This window comes from Bufo gargarizans, chromosome 7 (assembly GCF_014858855.1).
Source record: "Bufo gargarizans isolate SCDJY-AF-19 chromosome 7, ASM1485885v1, whole genome shotgun sequence".
In the NCBI taxonomy this organism is placed as follows: domain Eukaryota; kingdom Metazoa; phylum Chordata; class Amphibia; order Anura; family Bufonidae; genus Bufo; species Bufo gargarizans.
This window is the reverse complement of record NC_058086.1, coordinates 73,643,297-73,664,998: the sequence shown is the minus strand read 5'-3', so window position 1 is coordinate 73,664,998 and position 21,702 is coordinate 73,643,297. Positions and strand designations below refer to the sequence as shown.

General features: G+C 41.9%; 1 protein-coding gene across 1 annotated transcript in view; it reads right to left on the bottom strand.

The window, feature by feature from the left end:
- LOC122944170 (peroxisome proliferator-activated receptor gamma-like) overlaps window positions 1–21,702 on the bottom strand; it is a 50,675-nt gene that overhangs the window by 2,739 nt on the left and 26,234 nt on the right. The window contains exons 2-5 of the mRNA XM_044302401.1: window positions 16,379–16,628; window positions 14,415–14,584; window positions 11,610–11,748; window positions 825–901 (exon numbers count right to left, since the gene is read on the bottom strand). Of these exons, the coding sequence (XP_044158336.1) occupies window positions 825–901; window positions 11,610–11,748; window positions 14,415–14,584; window positions 16,379–16,613 (621 nt within the window). The 5' untranslated portion in view covers window positions 16,614–16,628. The remainder of the gene's footprint in view (window positions 1–824; window positions 902–11,609; window positions 11,749–14,414; window positions 14,585–16,378; window positions 16,629–21,702) is intronic.

The following is a 21,702-nucleotide window of genomic DNA, read 5'->3' as shown; positions in this document are numbered from 1 at the left end:
TCTCTATCTATCTATCTACTATCTATCTATCTATCTAGCTATCTCTATCTATCTATCTATCTATCTATCTATCTATCTATCTAATATCTATTATCTATCTATCTATCTATCTATCTATCTATCTATCTATCTATCTATCTAATATCTATAATTTATCTATCTATCTGTCTAAGATTCTTTCTCCTATCTATCTATCTATCTATCTATCTATCTATCTATCTATCTGTCTAAGAGTCTTTCTCCTATCTATCTATCTATCTATCTATCTATCTATCTATCTATCTATCTGTCAATGACAAGACAGGACATTTAATCCCTCAAATGCCGTGGTCAATCGCAGCTACAGCATCTAAGTGGCTCCCCTGTGCCAAGATCAAGGGATCAATTTGGTTGCGATGGCAGCCTAGGGCCTCTTGAAGACTCCTAATCCTGCCATATTGAAGTTCCTGTGAAGTCCTTCCTGGAGAATAAAGAGTCTCCCATAGGCGCAAAGTTAAATAAGTCCACTAGTGTAAAAATAAAAAAATTAAAAAGTTTAAAAAATGTAAATCACTCCTCTTTCCGATATTAAAATGAATAATAAAAAATAAACATCATTAGCATTGCCGCATCCCAATGTAGGGTCAGAGGATCAGAATATGAGGATCCAAAGAAAAAAAAAGTTTTTTTTCCAGTTATTTTTTGTAAAGCATTAAAACACAAGAAAAACTATAAAAATGTGGCATCACTTTAATCGTACTGATCTGCAGAATGAAGTTAACATGTCAGTTTTACTGAATAGGAAACGCCGTTAAAATGAAACCCATAAAACTATGAGGAATTACATTTTTCGTTCCATCCAGGAAACACCATTCCTGAGACTGAAAAGCTGCCAGAGAACAACTGAAATGAGAGACTGTCCCTGAGGGAAAGAGAACAGACGTCCACTCAAGGTTTACCACCTGGATTTAGACAGTAAGGTATCGGTCGTTTATGGCATTAAAGAGGTTGTGCAAGAATTTGGTTTTTTTGCAAACCCTGCCCACTTGGCCGGACTTGTGAAGGGAAGATTACTTACCTGTCTCCCAGGTCCATCTCCTCCAGGCCTGTGATGGTCTTCTGGGCTCCCTCACTATAAACATCTGGTTTGACATCGCCGCAGCCAATCACCGGCGGTGGCAGTTACCGGCTCCCATTGCGTCATGTGACCATTTGGGTCCCTCCCCCCATTCTGGCACAACCCCTTTAAGACCTCACTGTTTGTGGAAAGCATATATTGCTTTTGGCAAATTTTGGGAAAACTATTAAGAGACTCCTACTCTGTAACATACTTGAGAACTGTGCCTATTATTGCTATGTAAACTACTACTCCCATTATCTATTCAGTAAAGACAGACTTTATTTATTGCAACCAAATGGGCTCGGCCTTTGACTACATCAGCCCTCTGCCGACCTTGCCGCTTTCCATTCACTGCACACCCCAAGGGGCCATGGAGAGAGGACAGCCACCAAGATCCACCACCACTCCTATCAGTGCCACAACTACCACTCCCCTTCTTCAGTCTTTACTCCCTGTGGGTTCGCAGAATCAGTGCCCCTCTGAAAATGAGAAATCTTTCAATGGAATGTTTGCTTGTACAAAGGACTTCTGCTTCGGCGCCCACCTGTACGTTTTATCTGGCACCATTTGTGATCCTAATGAGAAATTAATTTAGAAAAAAGTGATTAACCCTGAATTACAGGTTCATTTATCAGCACATTCCTTCTGGACTGGTCACACTGATTAGGGACGCGGCGATTGCACTAGAGCTAAATTCAAACGAAAAGCAAACAGAAAATATTAGTAACTGAAAAATGATTTATTAAGAGTCCACACCTACTCTGTTTGCTAGAGAAATACATCAATCAGCGTTTCCTCATTGGGCTCCAGCAGTAATGGAAGTCATAGGGGGTCGCTCCCTACTCAGGTAGGGTCTGAATGGAGAGCCACTCTCTGTCACCTACATTTTAGGCTGGGTTCACACCTGAGCGTTTTACAGCGCGTTCCTACGCGCTGTTAAACGCCCAACAAGGAGAAACCAATGATTCCCTAAGGAAATGGTTCTCACCTGGGCGTTTTACAGCGCGTACGACCGCGCTGTAAAACGCCCGACGCCCCAAGAAGTACATGAGCTTCTTTGGGGCGTCTTGTCGCGCGTTCCCGTACATAGACTTTCGGGAACGCGCGACAATGGGCGTTCGCTTGTCTCTGTATGCGCGATTGCAAACGCCGGTACAATCGCGCATACAGAGCGCTCCTTTCAGAACGCTCAGGTCTGAACCCAGAGTTACATTGTACACCAGTGTACTGCACTTATACATTGCTAAATCCATACATTCTATTGCTGTTGTTCGGCCATGCCCGTATTGCGGCCCACAAACAGCGGATCCCCAATATGCAGGCAGCGGCCGTGTGCGCCTCGTGGGGTTTCGCTCTGTGCCTACGCACCGCAGAAAAATAGAACATGTTCAATTTTTTTGCAGTTCAGACGGATCACGGACCCATTCAAGTTGAATGGATATCGATCCATTGCAGCAGCGGCACGGATGGGGCCGAGCATTGGGGACGGCAAATTGAGGCCCCTAATGCACGGAACAGCCAAACAACGGCCGTGTGCATGAGCCCTTAGGCTGAGTTAATATCACTGTTTGGCTTTCTGTTCTTCTGATCCGTCAGAAGAAGAGAAAAAGAAATAAAAAAAAATGAATCCTGTATAAAAACAAAACGGATTTTGTTGCATCAGTTGTCATCCGTTTGAGCCATTTCCGTCTGAGAGCCACTTTTTTAGATGGAAAAAAGTACTGCATGCAGGATCAAACGGATGGCAACTGAAGCAACAAAATCCGTTTTTTATTATAGGATCCTGTTTTTTTTTCTTTCTCTCTTCTTCTGACAGATCAGAAGAACAGAAAGCTAATATATATGATATGAACTCAGCTTTATCTCCGTTTTCAGTCCTCAGAAAAAGCACTTTAAAGTGTATTCAAATGAGGCACCAAGTGCCAAGGAGGATGTTTTCTTTCTTTCAAAGAGACCATGCACGCCCCTGCAATCGATCTCAGCTCCTGCCCCTCCTGGGCTCTTGTCCTTTCCCTCTCCTGGTGACGTCACTGATCTCCTGCATCCAAATCTCATGCAGGCTCAGACTACCATTCAGCCAGGGGTGGACTGGGAACTTAAAGGGGCCCTGAAAAAAACCTAGTGGCCCCATGTTGTAGGTGCAGAACAAAATACCACAGCAGCAGAACAAAAAAACACGGCCCAGCACAATATACTTCCGCCTGCGCCACAGTATAAAGCTGTATCATCATCCTGAGGACGGCAATATCATTGAGTTCGGGGGGGTACCTACGGCCACTGGCCAGATGAATAAGTGCCTGTTTTCCTACATTAATTAATGCTGGTTTTCCAAATTGTCCGTAAAACATGTTGGCTGTCCGTGATTTTGTGATACATGATTGGGATACATTGTCCAGAAAAAAGAAAAAATCTGGTTGACAACACAGAGTGGTAGTCTGCACCTGTGCAAGATTTAGATGAGTAGTCGCTGGGGTATGTTGCCCCAGAATTTACTCAAGGTTTGTCTATTCACCTCTAGAGAATAAATGACTGTAGTAAGTGCGAATGAATATTTTCTGACCAAACAACTACATATGAACTGCGCCATGATTCATTGGTTTTCTGTTAAAGAAGGACAATGGGCCACCCTCACCTGAATGTTTTGTCATTATAGGGTCATTAATCTTCTAACATCAAAGCTTTTCACACTGACAACAGTAAGCAACAAATGCAGAAAAAAAGTCCAGGACTGAAGTCATTGAAACCAACCATATGCATACAAAGCCGTGTTCACACTAGTGTTTATCTTTATGGTTTTCTCACATAAAAAGGGAGATTTATCATAGCAACCAATCAGATTCCACCTTTCATTTTTTACAGCTCCTTTGGAAAATGAAAGGTGGAATTTGATTGGTTGCTATGGGCAACTAAGCCAGCTCCACTTTAAACCAGTTTGATAAATCTCCCCCAGAAAGTCTCTAAATTTCTAGATGGATCCTAATCAGTTCTATCATGTACAGGATTTAAAATATAACATAATTTTTACTATTTTCTAGTCATAAGCATTACATTCAAATTAGCATAGATTTAAATCCACGGGGTTCCAGAATATTACCGTTAGGGCTCATACACACGACCGCATGGCTTTTTCAGTGTTTTGCAGTCCGTTTTTTAAGGATCCATTGTTCCGTTTTTTGTTTCCGTTTCTTTTCAGTTTTTCCGTATGCTAAGTACAGTATACAGTAATTACATAGAAAATATTGGGCTGGGCATAACATTTTCAATAGATGGTTCAGCAAAAACCAAACGGATACGGAAGACATACAGATGCATTTCCGTATGTGTTCTGTTTTTTTTGTGGACCCATTGACTTGAATGGAGCCAAACACCGTGATTCGCGGACAAGAATAGGACATGTTCTATCTTTTCACGGTACGGAAATACTGAAATGGAATAAACACGGAGACACTTTAGTTTTGTTTGCTGAACCATTGAAATGAATGGTTCAGTATATGTACCGCATACTGAACTAAAAAAACGGCCAGTATACTGAACGCAAAACACTGTCGTGTGCATGAGCCCTTAGGGTCTATTCACACGTCCGCATAATGGGTCCGCACCCATTCTGAAATTTTGCGGAACAGGTGCAGTCCCATTCATTTTCAAAGGGGCTGGAATGTGCTGTCCGCATCCGCATTTGCGGATCCGCACTTCCGTTCCGCAAAAAACAGAACATGTCCTATTCTTGTCCGCAATTGCAGACAAGAAAAGGCATTCTCTATGAGCGTGCCGGCGGAAAGCACATTGCCGATGTCCGTGTTTTGCGGATCCGTAAAACACATACGGACGTGTGAATGGACCCTAAATCAAAAATTAAAGGGAAATTTAATCAAAAACTATCTTAAACTATTTTCTATGGTATATAGAAGGACAGATACGGTACTAATCCAGAAGAAGACAACTCTAGGGTTCCTTTGGTGTCTTCTTATATAAAAAGGCTGCTACATTCTAAAAAAACATCTGCATTCATTCCAATGTACTTGGCAAATTTGATGCGTGGAAGGTCCTTAAACTCACCTCGGAACAACCGCCTATGGGCAGAATTCTCACGTGCCCTGCCCAGTTTGGCCTGGGACAGCTAACATTTGCCCGAACTGTCTCGGAAAATTAAGGACAGTCCCTGCAGATTTGGGACTGTTGGCAACTATGCATCTAAACCTTCTGAAATGATCTTCTCTTGAAATTTCTACCACAGACCATGTGGCGTTCTCTTGAGAACATAAGGCTGGGTTCACACGGGCGTGTCCGGATTAGGTCCGGATGCGTCCCGGTGTATTGCGGCAAACCCGCGCGATTAGGTACGCAATTGCAGTCAGTTTTGACTGCGATTGCGTTCCGATGTTCAGTTTTTATCACGCGGGTGCAATGTGTTTTGCACTCGCGTGATAAAAAACCGACTGTGGTACCCAGACCCGAACTTCTTCACAGAAGTTCAGGTTTGGGTTAGTTGTAGTGTAGATTGTATTATTTTCCCTTATAACATGGTTATAAGGGAAAATAATAGCATTCTGAATACAGAATGCTTAGTACAAGGGTCAATTGAGGGTTAAAAAAAAATAAAAGAAATTAACTCACCTTGTCCTCTTCATCGCGCAGTTCCCGGTCTCTTCTGATGAGCTGTCGGCTAAAGGACCTTTGGTGACGTCAGATCACATGCTCCAATCACATGGTACATCACCGTGGTGATGTACCATGTGATTGGAGCATGTGATCTGACGTCACCAAAGGTCCTTTAGCCGACAGCTCATCAGAAGAGACCGGGAACTGCGCGATGAAGAGGACAAGGTGAGTTAATTTCTTTTATTTTTTTTTAACCCTCAATTGACCTTGTACTAAGCATTCTGTATTCAGAATGCTATTATTTTCCCTTATAACCATGTTATAAGGGAAAATAATACAGTGAATAGACTGTCACCTAGCAACCATGAGTGAAAATCGCACCGCATCCGCACTTGCTTGCGGATGCTTGCGATTTTCACTCAGCCCCATTCATTTCTATGGGGCCTGTCCTGCGTTACAAACGCAGAATATAGAGCATGCTGCGATTTTAAAGCATTGCAGAAGTGATGCGTGAAAAAAATCGCTCATGTGCACAGCCCCATAGAAATGAATGGGTCAGGATTCAGTGCGGGTGCAATACGTTCACCTACCGCATTGCACCCGCGCGGAAATCTCGCCCGTGTGAACTCAGCCTTAGGGGGAAATTTATCAAAACTGGTGTAAATGAAAGCTGGCTTAGTAGCCCATAACAACCAATCAGATTCCACCTTTCATTTTCTAAAGGAGCTCTGAAAAATAAACGATGGAACCTGGTTGGTTGCTATGGGCTACTAAGCCAGTTTTCCTTTACACCGGTTTTGATAAATCTCCCCCATCCCTGACCGGGATCGATAGTCACCTACCTAGCAAAAAACTAGCTGATACGTTTCTCTGAGATAAAGAATTTTCTTGATTTAGTGCTCCTTCTGTCAACAGGCCTGAGGGGATGTATTGACATCATCAGACCTTGCTGGGCCGGTAACATGTTTGCATTACTTCTCAAGTGATGTTTAAAAGCATTGTCCACTCAACCTGCCCAACTGGTTTCCCTTCTTGTCAAAATGACGAGATGAGATGAAGGAATGAGGTAATTCCTGCCAGTCTCCTCCTCTCCAGCAGGCCATTCTGGTGTGGGCTCTTTCATAATGATTCTGTTTTTTTATGCCATAGCAAGCAGTCACGGACACCTGCTGCTCTGAGCACGTTCTCTGATCTCCGGGAGGAACCAGCCCCCTCTCAAATAGTTAAACTAACAGAGAGAAAATTACCAGAGCGGCAGATACAAAAGTTCAAGGTGAAAAGTATGTAGAGAGACAAATATGAGCTTATATCTCTCTCTATCTATCTCATATTTATTAGACGACTCACTTATATAGCACTACTATATTCTGCAGCGCTTTACAGACATTAGCATCCAACTGTCCCCAATGGGGCTCACAATCTAAATTCCCTATCAGTATGTCTTTGGAGTGTGGGACAAAACCGGAGTACCCGGAGAAAACCCACACAGACATGGGGAGAACATACTAACCCCAAGCAGATGTTGTCCTTGGCAAGATTTGAACCTAGGACCCCAGCGATAACCACTGAGCCACCATGCTGCTCATAGCTAGCTGTCTGTCTGTCCGTCTGTCTATCTATCAAAATAGAAAAATACTGCAGCACGTTTAAGTCCTATTACTGGGATTTTTCTCAAGCGCTTGATAAAAGTCCCAGTAATTGGACTGAAAAGTTTCGGTTTCTGGGGAATGGAGGACAACACATTGGAATTATTTCTGGGAGTGCTATCTATCTATCTATATTTCTATCCAGCTAGTTAGCTATATCTATTACTATAAGGCTGGGTTCACACCTGAGCGTTTTACAGCGCGTTCCTACGCGCTGTAAAACGCTCAACAAGGAGAAACCAATGCTTCCCTATCGGCATGGTTCTCACCTGGGCGTTTTACAGCGTGTACGATCGCGCTGTAAAACGCCCGACGCCCCAAGAAGTACATGAGCTTCTTTGGGGCGTCTTGTCGCGCGTTCCCGTACATAGACTTTCGGGAACGCACGACAATGGGTGTTTCACTTGTCTCTATATGCGCGATTGCAAACGCCGGTACAATCGCGCACACAGAGCGCTTCTTTCAGAACGCTCAGGTGTGAACCCAGCGTAAGAGTGGAGGAGACCAATTAGGAAATCACATTCCATTCTCCCTTAAAGGGGTTTTCCAACAGTTTTTTTTACTGATGACCTATACTCTGGATAGGCCATGAGTATCTGATCGGTGGGGGTCCAACACCCAGGAACCCCACCGATCAGCTGTTTGAGAAGGCACCAGCAATCACAGTAGCGCAGCGGCCTTCTCACCTCACCAAGCACAGAGCCCCACATTGTATCGTGCACATTGCACAGCGGCTCGGCTCAGTATAGCAGCTCAGCTCCATTGAAATGAGCTGCACCTAGGACATGTGACCAATGAACCAGGGCCGAGGCCCTAGGGCAATGCTGGAGAAGGCTGCGGCGCTACTGCGAGTTCTGGTGCCCTCTCAAACAGCTGATCAGTGGGGGTCCTGGATGTCATACCCCAACAGATCAGATACTGATGACCAATCCAAAGGATAGGTCATCAGTAAAAAACTGTCAGAAAACCCCTTTAATAAATATCTATGACCCCCTAATGCTGTCAGGAGGACCACATCTTTGTTACGATAGAAGACCATTATAAATGGTGTGGGCATTTCTCCAGTAACGCTCAAGAGAAGCTGTGGGAAACTGATCCTTAAAGTTGTATAAGCCTCTGACATCCTGCCTATGGTAAAAATGTGGTTGTTTTGCAATAAAAGGAAACCAGCCATGCATGCTAGGAGATAGGGAAGACAGGGAGAGCTGATTGAGCATGGGCTTGGCTGTTTTTGCAACCCCAATAGACACGTGGACTAATATTCCCAGGATATAATAGATTATATGGCACTTAAGAAGAGGAAACGGGTGCACGCTACCCGCCACGGTGTGTATAAACCCTCAATTAAGCTGATTGCTCTGCTCTCTTTTTTTTTTTCAACGGCAATGGTGTTTGAGAAAGATCTTATGACTGAACATCATATTTGATTGCCTTACAAACAATACAATAAATAGAACCACCAACTTTATCTTGTCATTTGGAGTGGACTAGTTATCATTTATAACAATTCACCCAGGCTTATCCTTCTACTTGTCACCTTGCATTGCAAAATAAGAAGTCAAAGGACCCCTGTTCCTATTATTGGTAAGGATCCCAAAGTTGAAACTCCCACATGTAAGATACAGCATATGTGGCATATAAGGACTGGAAAATGGATTTATCAATGAATCAGCAAGCTACTAAGAACGTGCACCAATGGGGGGCGATTTTGTTAGTGAGCTTTTCCTCCACTAATTATTATTACATGATTTCTACCAAACAAATGATAGCTTAGATTTAATTTGGGAAAGGAGACAGGCTTGCATGTCTCGTTTCCAGAGAAGCATTATGTGGGGAAACAAGCATTGCAATAGATAAAAAATCTTAGTATGAAAAAGCACTGATTGAAAAGTTTGAGGCTACTTCCAAAACCTTAGTGGATAAAAACAGCTCTTTTTTCCAAAAACCCAAAGATATGCCAATTAGCATTCTTGACAAAAAAAAGATAAGAAAAGTAATTCCTTATGATGGCTGCTGATGTTAGACATGCTAATTTGCAGATATTTTCCCCAGAAACCAGGAGCATTGCCTAGCCTACAATTGTCATCACACATATTAAGTGGTCTCCATAATACAAATAGTAGCCACTACCAGGAAGCCCATCAAGGCCTCCCAGCTAAAATAAAGCAACTGGAAACTAAACAAATATATACAGTTGTGTTCAAAATAATAGCAGTGTGTTTAAAAAAGTGAGTACAACTCAAAATCCTTCTAATAGCTTTTATTTCCATACACACAAATGCATTGGGAAAAATATATCAAATTTGTGTGGTTCCTCTAAAAAAAATTGAAGAAAAATGAATATTAGGCTACTTTCACACCTGCGTTTAGGTGCGGATCCGTCTGGTATCTGCACAGACGGATCCGCACCTATAATGCAAACGCTTGTATCCGTTCAGAACGGACCAGTTTGCATTACTATTTTTTTTTGTTTATGATAATGCAAACGGATCCGTTTTGACTTACATTGAAAGTCAACGGAAGGCGGATCTGTTTTCAATTGCACCATATTGTGTCAGTGAAAACTGATCCGTCCCCATTGACTTACATTGTAAGTCAGGACGGATCCGTTTGGCTCAGTTTCGTCGACGGACATCAAAACGCTGCAAGCAGCATTTGTTGTCCGCCTCCAGAGCGGAATGGAGGCTGAAAGGAGGCAAACTGATGCATTCTGAACGGATCCTTATCCATTCAGAATAGATTGGGGCTAAACTGATCCGTTTTGGGCTGATTGTGAGAGCCCTAAAACGGATCTCACAGGCGGATCCAGAAACGCCAGTGTGAAAGTAGCCTTAGACTGTTCAAAAAAATAGCAGTGTTGTATTCTTATTTACAAACTCAAACATTCACTATATAAACTAAAAAATGTTTGAAGATTTTGCTTTCCTTTGAATCACTTAACTAATATTTAGTTACAGAACTGCTGTACATCTGTGTTGCATGGAGTCAACCAACTTCTGTCCCCTGTGAACAGGTATTGCAGCCCAGGATGATTGGACTACATTCCACAGTTCTTCTCTATTTCTTGGTTTTGCCTCTGAAACTGCATTTTTGATGTCACCCCACAAGTTTTCTATTGGATTAAGATCCGGGGATTGGGCTGACCACTCCATAACGTCAATCTTGTTGGTCTTGAACCAAGATGTTGCACGTTTACTGGTGTGTTTGGGGTCGTTGTCTTGTTGGAACGCCAATTTCAAGGGCATTTCCTCTTCAGCATAAGACAGCATGACCTCTTCAAGTATTCTAATGTATTCAAACTGATCCATGATCCCTGGTATGCGATGAATAGGTCCAACACCGTAGTATGAGAAACATCCCCATATCATGATGCTTGTGCCACCATGCTTCACTGTCTTCACCGTGTACTGTGGCTGAATTCAGTGTTTGGGGTTCGTCTCACAAACTGTCTCCGGCCACTAGACCCAAAGAGAACAATCTTACTTTCATCAGTCCACAAAATGTCTCTTTAGGCCGTCAATGTGCTCTTTGGCAAATTGTAACCTCTTCAGCACATGTCTTTTTTTCAACAGTGGGACTTTGCGGGGGCTTCTTGCAGATAGCTTGGCTTCACATAGGCCTCTTCTAATTGTAACAGGACTCACAGGTAACTTTAGACCTTCTTTGATCTTCCTGGAGCTGATTGTTGTCTGAGTCCTTGCCATTTTGGCTATTCTTCTATCCATTCGAATGGTAGTTTTTCGCTTTCTTCCACGTCTTTCAGGTTTTGGTTGTCGTTTTAAAGCATTTGCGATCATTTTAGCTGAGCAGCCTATCATTTTCTGCATTTCTTTATATTTTTTCCCCTTTCCAATCAACTTTTTAATTAAGGTATGTTGTTCTTCTGAACAATGTCTGGAACAACCCATTTTCCTCAGAATTTCAGAGAGAAATGCACTGTAACCAGCATGTACAACATTTGCTGCCTTCTTTCCTTAAATAAGGGCAATAATTGCCACCTGTTTTTCAAAGAATGAATGACTCATTGAACTCTACACTGCTTTTATTTTGAACATTTCAATAAGTGATTGAATTACAGAGAATCAGCAGCATGCATGTCATGACTGTTGGGTTTCTATTACTCTACTACACCTGAGAGTAAATTATTTGCCAAGTAGAAATATCATTTCTACCAAAAACTGTGATTGATCAGGTTAGTGATGTCTGACTGCTATTATTTTCAACACAACTGTATATAGTATTCAGAAGTGAACCAACAAACTCACCATTATGAGACATCCCAACAGACAGACACTTCTGGAACCTGCAGTACTGACATTTGTTCCGACTTTTCTTGTGGATACGACAGTTGAGCTCACATCGTTCATAAATTAACTTTAATCGAATTGTTCTTCTAAAGAATCCCTGCAGAAACAAAATCAGGAATTGTGTTGTGATTTTAGTTCGTTGTAATTTTGTTAACACGTCAGACTGAGAATAAGAAGTATAGATTATTTCCGCCATGTCATATCGTCATCAAATATAAAATCCAGCAACTTGAAATTTTGTACTTTTAATAAATTTTTACAATTTTTCATGTATTTTCTAACTGGTTTTCATTTCTGGTCTTACTCTGTGCAGTCTATAAATAACCTGCTGCTACTGGGAATTTGTCAACATACTGGCTAACTGCTGTTGACAGATCTTATTGTTGCTGTATCTTTATTCTATTTTTGCATGTGTGAACAGCCAGGACTGATGAAGCCACACACAATTGATAAAGAAAATATTCCATATATTAATCATGATTAACATATGAACACATTCTACTTGTCTTCATTATTAAAGAGGTAGGCCGGGATTTTGAAATTAATGGCCTATCCTCACGATAGGTCATCAATATCTGATTGGTTGGAGGCTGACGCCCCCGCCAATCAGCCTTCCTAAGCCTGTGATGTCCCTTTCAACGGTCACATGGCCTAGGGGCAGGTCGTTCTGATTCAAATGAAGGGGCCTGTGGTAAAATACCAAGTGCGGCGACTATACAGTACAATGTACGGCACTGTTCTCGGTATGCTGTGAGGTCACAGCACTCACCGGAGCACCGCAGCCTCTTCAAACAGCTGATTAGTGGAGATGCTGGAAGTCAACCTCCACAGATCAGATATTGATAACCTATCCTGAGGATAGGCCACCTATATGAAAATCCCAGACGACCCCTTTTAATGTTTTAGTTAATCCAAGAACAGTCTATGCCAAAGAGTTCATCATGTTGCAATCAAGTTAATAGGGACATATATTAAAAATAACTGATATAACAAAGGCAGCTTGCTGATAGTTTCCAGCTAGAGGATTTTGGGGTATTTTGCACAGAACAAAACAAATGGAACTATAAAGAAAGAAAGCAAAATGTGTAAAAGACTGGATTATAACAATGCTGTGTTGCACTTTGGTTTAGTTTCTGTCTGGGTTCCTATTTACTATAATGCATTTACTGAACCATAAATCGTAGAATATCAATATAAATTATAACAAACTACTAGTTGTTTTTTGTTCAGAGCATTGTTTGATGACTCAGAATATGAATATTTCAGTGGGTACTTCTAATATAACTAAACACTAAAAGACATTTAATAAACATAATTTTCCTGCAGAAAAATATCTGCTTTTATTATGGTCATTTATCCACTTCAAAACCTTTTATTAGCTAATGTGAGCTTAATATTGACAGCAAGATTCAATTCAGTTATTCTGCATTTTACGTATTCCGTGTTGCCGACAGCCAAAACATTGTCTAGTGCAGTCAACAGTGTAAAAGAGCTGAATTTAATTTCCCTACTGTTTACAACACAAATCTAAGTGAATTACAGGAGGTCACCAGGCTGGGACCACACAAGATTTAGCTTTGTTATTGGAAGAAGATGAAATTAGGAGACTGCAGTAATAAAGTGCTGAATAATACAGTACAGAACATTAGTGACCTCAAAATGAAAAAACTTCAGTCGCTGCTTAATTTCACTTTCTCCTCAGGTAACAAAACTGTAAGGCTTTTATGTTTAGGACCATCACATCACCATCTTAATTTTCAAGTTCCTTAAAGTGTAAGGCTTTTAGGGGCATTTAAAGGGACCGACCAGGAACGATCTATGGCTACTGATATTCTTATAGAGATTATTTTTTTCTATACAGCAAATTGCTGTTTACGAAGCACGATCAGGCTGCCCAGAAATGATGATTTGGATGTCCATCTGAACAATCATTTCGCCTGATTTGCTTGTTCATGCAGCACCTTTACATCTGCCTATTATTGGGACCAAGTTTGTTCTAACATTTGTTCACGATAACGAGCCCGACTATTGCCCTGTGTAAACCCACTAATATTCAGACATGTATATTAAAATACTCCACTTTGCAGCCATAGGTCAGATGGCCATGTAGGATATGGACCTGGCAACCGTAGGAGACTCCAGTGGTCTCCAGGTTTGTGTTCTGTGAGATACCGTTCAGAATAGTGCATGGGAAATAGTGCAGAAAAGTTAATGTCTTAAGCTTCTCGGACTAGGACCACCTACTTCTCTGGGTCCATGTGCTCTATGTGTGCAGGCCATTGTGAATTATGCACATGTGAATAAGACCTAACTTTTTGCAAAAACATGAATTCTCCTTTGGGCTACATTCAAGTACCACAACCGATTCCATAAAAGTTTCATTTGACTAAATGCCAGGTGAAGACTGTGCTGGCCACAACATCATCACAACCAAGTAGATGGCATAGGAAATACAGTAGTCTCTCAAGGTACAATGGCCTCAGTATACAATATTTTCAGCTTATAATGGTCTTTCTTGGGCCATGGTAAGTTGAAGCATCCAATGCCTCAGACCTCAGATCAACCAATCGACACGGCCATTTCTTTGGTGAAACAGCTGGGCTATCTAGTTGTCTGGTAGCTCTTCTAGGTACTACACGCATGTAATATTAATATTATAATATTAAACCAGAAGGTTTCCAAAAATGTCTAATTAATGACACTTTGAATGTCACACATCATAATATTAAGGGTACTGTCATAGAAGAAACTAAAATATGTTACCTTACAGCCTTCACATGCATGGACCCCATAGTGGAAGCCTGAGGCCTTGTCACCACACACGCGGCATTCTATGGCAATGAAGGAGTTAGAGGCCTCGTCCTGAGATTTGTTATATGACTGTGACTTGTCTGAATAGTAAGGCGGAGAAGGAGGCTCCAATTTTATTGTGTCTGAGGTTAAAAACAAAAAAGTTAAAGTAAATGTCACACTTGTGCGTAAGTTACAGAAAGGCAGCCATTTTGTGGGGTCAAACAATTTTAGGAGAAGGCAATGCATACTGAAAGGTGACCTTCCTCACACTCACAGTAAATATATGTAAATATAATAATGAAAACATTATAGAATCACAATTAACAAAGTAATGACCATACCAACATACAACATTTATAAAAGGTTCAGCACTCTGGATTCGAGCTTTCCATTTAAGGTATACTTTTGGAAGATTTCACAAATTTCAACCCAGAGTTGCCAGCAGTCCCCAATTTGCAGCGATTTCCCTAATTTCAGAGACAGTTCCAACAAATTCAGGCTGTTCAATGCCAAAAATAATTGGGAAGTCTTGGATGGGTTTGGGGCTTTAATGGGGTATTCCATTTTAGTTATATTGATGACCTATCCTCAGGATAGGTCATCAATATCAACAATATAAGATTGGTGGAGGTCCGACTCTCGGTAACCTCGCGCCACTACAATGTAGACGGCGTGCAGGAGAACATTGAAGAGAACGCAGCTCTCACACTAGCTCTGGTGTGGACAGCTGGACCTCCACCAATGTCAAACTGATGAGCTATCTTGGGGCGGTCATCAATTTCATGTAATTGGAATACCCCTTTAAATGTCCTGAATTGGCCAACTATAATGTTGGTAAGTATGCTATACCTCCAACAGAAGGCTAAGACATATGCTACTGCACACCACAATTGTAAGAAAACGTATACAACACAGCATCATTTTTGCGGTAGTCCGCTTTCTATAAAAGCAGTTGCATTTTCCTATACACTAGAACAATGTAGAGCAATATATATACCAGCATGATAAAAACCAAATGAGACTCTTTTGGCCTCTGTTGTGTGAATGGAGCACTAGGGACACATTTGACGTATAAGGCTTATACACCAAATCTATTGCTCAGATGCACTGTGCATGGTCCATACTGGCTTATTACATGGGTGATATACAGGGGCGTATAGTGGAAGCAGGGGAAGCAGCTTCTTCGGGGCCTGACCTCTAAAGGGGCTCACCCAGGAGGAGGACTAAAAGATTTTATTGTCAGGGACCCCTCAACAGTATTATACAATTACATTATATACAGTGACATGACATATAGTATATAGGAAACCGACGGAGCGGCTGCCGATCCTGGTGTGAGAGAGTGATCTTGACTAGCCACAGGAGTGGGGGTTGCATGGTAGGAGGGGGTTGGGAAGAAGTTTCTTAGGATGGCCCACTCAAAAATTTGCTGTGGGACCCAGTCATTTCTAGTTACGCCACTGGTGATACATTACCGCAGGTATACACTTTTCTGTCCTGCAGAAGATATGAAGGACAGGAACATGGTGTCTCATGGGACTATATACATGAGGATAATTTTAACATGGGTATCATTTAGGTAATTTTTACAGTCATCAATTATAGAAATTATATCATGAATGAAACAGTTACAATGGTGACTGAAATAAGTCAGATCAAGTATGCTAGTTTTCCACAAAGACCAGCTCAGCATAAGCATCCAGTGTAGATATTCACCCTTGTGACCCAACATAACCATCCAGTCTAGACTTCTGCCCCTGTAAACCACCAAAACCATTCGGTTTCAACATTCGTTCCTGTTAGCTAACTTATTGACACATTTTAGGTCTGAAGGACATGAAAGCTGAGTATGCATAAACTGTACACTGGATAGCATAAAGGTACTTGTACAAGACTCCAAAGAACAATGATGAACATGGAATGAGTCTGCATACTTTGGCAGTCTTGTAGTTTCAGGTCATACTTATAATCAGCGTCCATCTGGTCATTTCGGCACAGGAAGTTCTTATCTTCTACAATGTCTTCATAGTGGGCAGTAGAAATACTTGTATAGTCCACGGTTGCAAATGGCTTAATGTCAAAGTCATGGGAATGGTTCTCATAACCAGAGAGGTCTACAGTGTTCATGCCAAAATTCATCCCCCAAAATGGTATCTCTGTGTCTACCATCGTTGCTGCTGTTTCCTGGAAAAGAGCAAAGAGTTTATTAAAAATTGACTGAAAATTGATGTCATTTGGTGACTAAATATATAGGGTTCTCCAGCAAATGCAACAGGCTGCTGAGACTGCAGAAGTCATTGGTATATCATTATGGACAATGTCATGGACAGAGTGCTGGCGAGATTACGTAAGTGCCCATCCTACATACTTTACCAGCTTTCCAGTAACTGTAATTTCCGTGATAATGACTATTGCAAGGTAAAGTATGATGTAATGATATTAGTGGAGCTGAGAATATATCAAATTCATTATGTTTGTCAAAGGAGGGTAGAGTGATACAGTCATCAGATTTCTTAAAGGGAACCTGTCATTTTGAACATGATGTCTGATCTGCAGGTAATAGAGCAGGAGGAGCTGAGCAGATTGATATATAGGGGCACATTTATTTAAACGCCGGTCTTAATAAACCCCTAAGCTGGTGGTGGACCCGCCAAAGTTATAAAGAGGCGACGGCCTCTCCATCCTCCTCTAGTTCTAAATGTAAGACAGCTTCTGAGCTCTCTTACATTGAGACCATTTTCTACGGCTGAAACAGGCGTAGGAAATGGTGAATGAGGCGGGCTAGCCGGCCTGTCCCCTTCTCCAACCACGCCACACCCACTTTATTAGATCCGGTGTGAGCTGGGAGTAGTCGCAGATTGCGGTGCAACTAACTGTTGCACCGCCATCTGCGCCTAAAATACGCCTAATATAGCCTATTCAACCAGTCACAGTGTCTGGTAGGGCTGACCTTGCTTATTAAAAACATTTCTTCCCAGGATCTGTTGCTGCATTTAAGAAGTGTTTTTTGTTTTAAAAAATATGCAAATTAGGACATACATTCACGAGGCCCTCCAGTCTGCTTCCCTGGACATTCCTCCTCCACCCGGATGCCTTGCCCTGTTAATTTAGCGGAAGGAGGAGTGCCCACTAGGGAAGTAGAATAGAGGACCCACCCTCAGTGCACTTAATTCCTAATTTGCAGATTTTAAAAAAACAGCAATTTTTCCAAAATGCGTCAATGGATCAGGGGAAGAAAGGAATGCTTTTAACCAGCCGCATCAGACCTATGAGGCATTATGACTGGTTTAATAGGGTAAATCTTGATGCCATCTGCCCTTTAAATCTCTGCTTAGTCCAGTGATTATATGTGCATATAGAGTTAGCTGTCAAGCACTGAGTAGAAACGCCTACTGGACTCCTAAATTTAGAAAGAGCAGGAATTAAATGAATAAAATGATATGAAAGTTATACTGAATCTTTACCACCAAGCTATATATCAATCTGCTCAGCTCCTCCTGCTCTATAACCTGCTGCCTGCAGATCAGACTCCATGTGTTCCCTTTAACACTCTCTATTTCCCTCTGTTCTATTGCAATGTGTAATATGTGATGTGTGTCACTTGATAAGCCCCAGAATACAGATTACAAAAAATTGCATATCATCATTGTGTTTGCATCTGATTCTATAGTTAAAGGGAATTTGTCAGCAGCGACCTCCCTATCCAGGCGTTTGCATAGTCACATAGATGTGGTTCACATGATTAAAACCCTGTTTTTCTTTTGTTGAACCGAAGCTCCAATACCAAGTTATGAAATGTTTTCTTAATAAGCATATTAGGCCTCTGGTGCAATGAGGGCGTCACTATTGCTCTTGTAGCACCCAAGGGCAGCTCCTTTCTGTGGCCAGCCCCTTAATCGTTGCTTTGATTGACAGGGCCAGGCAGTGGCAAAGCAGCGAGGGATGGGCCGGCCACTGCAATGAGTGGAGCTTGGGTGCAACAAGAGCAATGCTGACGCCCTCATTGCACTAAAGGCTTACATTGCATATTAGGAAAAGGTGTGATAACTCGGGAATGGATCCTCTGATCAACAGTAGAAAAACAGCGTTTTAATCAGGTGAAGCACAGCTATGTGTCTATGCAGACAGCTGGATAGTGAGGTCGCTGGTGACAGATTCCCTGTTAAGAGTATTGTGACACACAGGGACTGCCAACCAGTCTGCCATGAACAGATATCCAATGCCATTCCAGAGAAACCTCCATTATTTGGTTGTATACCATGAAACCACATTGGTACGTTTCGGGCTGTTATACCATCTTGTATGGATATAAATGACATTTATACTTAGGATGTGGGTTGACAAAATTAAGATTTCTACATGTGATAGCCATCTGAATGCACGTCTCTTATGCTATGGCCTCATAGACATGAACAAAACATCAGGGTCCTGATCACAGCGGTGGCAATGATGCAACAGATGAAATGGGTCAAAGAGTAGAACAAATGTGACGTGACTCAGAAAGCACAAATACAGAACATTTCACTCCTAGAAAAGCATTCAACATATGGCTGTATCATGTAAGAGCTATTAGGCTGAGGCAGCGACCCTCCATGACTGCCAGGGGTAGAATATTGGCACATATCTGTTCCATCTGCACCCTACGGCTGGCCATAGACATTAGACTTTTGCCAAGGGATCCTGCCAATTGTGAGTCTATTGCCAGCGCAATCTATACAGGTCACAGACAGAGATTATATTCAGAAGTCTGGCAATGTCCTAGTTAGAGCGGTCAGTAACAGAGCACACCTTGCAGAAGACACTTTAAATATAGCTGGCTGCAGTGGCGTCAAAGCAGAAGTTTACATCTTGTGAGCTGAGCGGAGAAGCTGTGGCGGAGGATGAGAAGGAGTCGGGACGCAGCACCGGGGAGAAGGTAAATATGCTTCCCCAGCACCAAGCAAGAGGGGGTTCATCAAACCCCTCCCCCCAGAAAAGGGCACAACCCCATTAAAGTGAATGGAAGTAGAAGTTGTAATTGCACTGCAACTCCACAAGGGAGAAGGCGTGCAGGTAAACATCGAAGAGAGCGCAATGCTTGCATGAGCGCCACAGCCACAGCTTTCTGAGAGCTCATTTGCATACCTTCTTCCCAGAATTCCAGAGAAGCATTTATGGCCTATAAACCTCCGCACGCTGATTAAGGCATTCTCCATAAGAAGATATAGTACCTGCCACAGCCCTTTCCAACAGCTTTCAGATCGGATACTGATGACCTATCCTGATGGTACGTCATCAGTTATCTGCACCCTGGACAACCCCTTTAAGTTACAGTGCCAACACTCATAAAAACTTAGAAGGGACATATGTCAACATTGTCCATACGGCCTAATTTAATGTCGTCCAGGTATTGACATGAATAAACAATCATAAATGTAAATGTTCTTGACATTCTCATGGCCAAGTTATTAAGCAAGACTACTGAGATCACATGAGATTTCCACAGCGTTCCCCAGGAAGCGACAGCAGATCAGATGACTACCAGCTAAGCGTTATTTCATTATTTAATTGGTGTGTCAATCTCATTTTTGAAATCTGTGATTTCTGAGAGTTATAATTCACATTGCTTAATAAAATATGAATAACTTCATGCCAGGAAGCTATTTCCATTATAACCTGAAAACAATCTCGCCATTAAGGATCGGGCAGATGAATTTCAACTGCTCGATCCTTTTGTACTTGAAGGGGACAAGCCACTGCCAGAAGAGTCTGGCACCATCATTTTTCCCCTACCCATTCAGGATGCTCAATTTAGCCAACAGAGATACAGTATGAGCTGCAGAATGCTATCTAATCTAATTGGTCACTCTATTGTAGTATTATTTGTGGACTGTATGGCAGCATTATGTGGGGGCAAGACCCTCAAATGGTAACAAATAGAGCATCATCCCACATAGCGCTAGCCCTCCCTGTATCACAGCCAAATATAGAAGGTGCCTATGCATTCATGTGGCTTTTTCCACTAAACTCTATGGGAATTATGAAGACAACTTCTTGAAACATCTAAGAGAACGCTACAGACATGGAAGGTCACCTCTTCTTCTCTTTATGGATAGATAGGATCACGGAGATTAGGTAGTAGAGGCCATTAGGTGCACAAGATGGTGGAAGAGCTCCTAGACCCTGATAGCCCAAAACATAGTTAGAACATAATGTATTTTCTTTCAGTATAACTGGCAATCATACATGGGTGGAATGTCTTGCCACTCTTCAAGGAATTCTCGAGTGTGATCCATGAGCTGCTCCCACAAATTCCTCTTGACAAAAAACAACCAATGTGTTCCTCAATTCAGTGACTCACTCAAACTGGCATTCAATTCTTTAATTTTTCACAGAAGATAACTATATCAGTAACTAATCTGGAATTACTGGACAATAATTTCACAAAAAAATGATAAACAGCTGTGGTTAGGGCTTCATCTCAACCTCTGTCCTCTTTGGAAAGCTGGAATATCTAATTTTAGACCCTCAAACCACTGGTATCTGTCATCATTAAAATCAGGGTGATGGTACTGGATTAGTAACTGAGCTGCCTAGGGTGGTGGTCAGTCTAATGACCGATGATATTTAGATCACTCCAAACAGCAGTTGACTTTTATCCTATTTAAGGGGTTGTCAACGTCATTTTTTTTTATTTCTGGAAACTGCCCGGGGCTTGATAGAATGATAAAATCACTTACACTTAAGCCCCTCTGATCCAGTCCTGCTGCTCCATCCTATATCCAGACTGCAGCTAGTGGCATATTGTTGTGGCTGTAGCAGTGATATCCTGAATACCTCTGCAGCCAATAACTGGCCTCAGCAGTGTATGGTATGTAACTGCAGAGGACAGCGATAGGCTGCAGTGGTGTATGGGACATCACTGCTACAACCACAAAAATACATCACTGGCTGCTGCCGCGAGATAGGATGGAGCCGCCACTCTGGATCGGAGGGGCCTGGGATGTTAAGTGTAAATGATCTATTATTTTATTGGGCCTCCAGGCGGTTTACGGAATTAAAAAATAATAATGTGCACAACCCTTAAGAGCACAGAATGCCTATACCCCAAGGTAGCGTTTTCCCTTATAGATGTGGCTATAATGGACCACAAACCTTGATGGAATTAGATGTCAGAGTAGTAAGCCATGTGCAACAGCTCAATTTTAACTTTGCGTTCTTCTATTAAATGCATTTTTAAAATAAATCTGTCACCAGTTTTATGCTGCCCTATCTAACT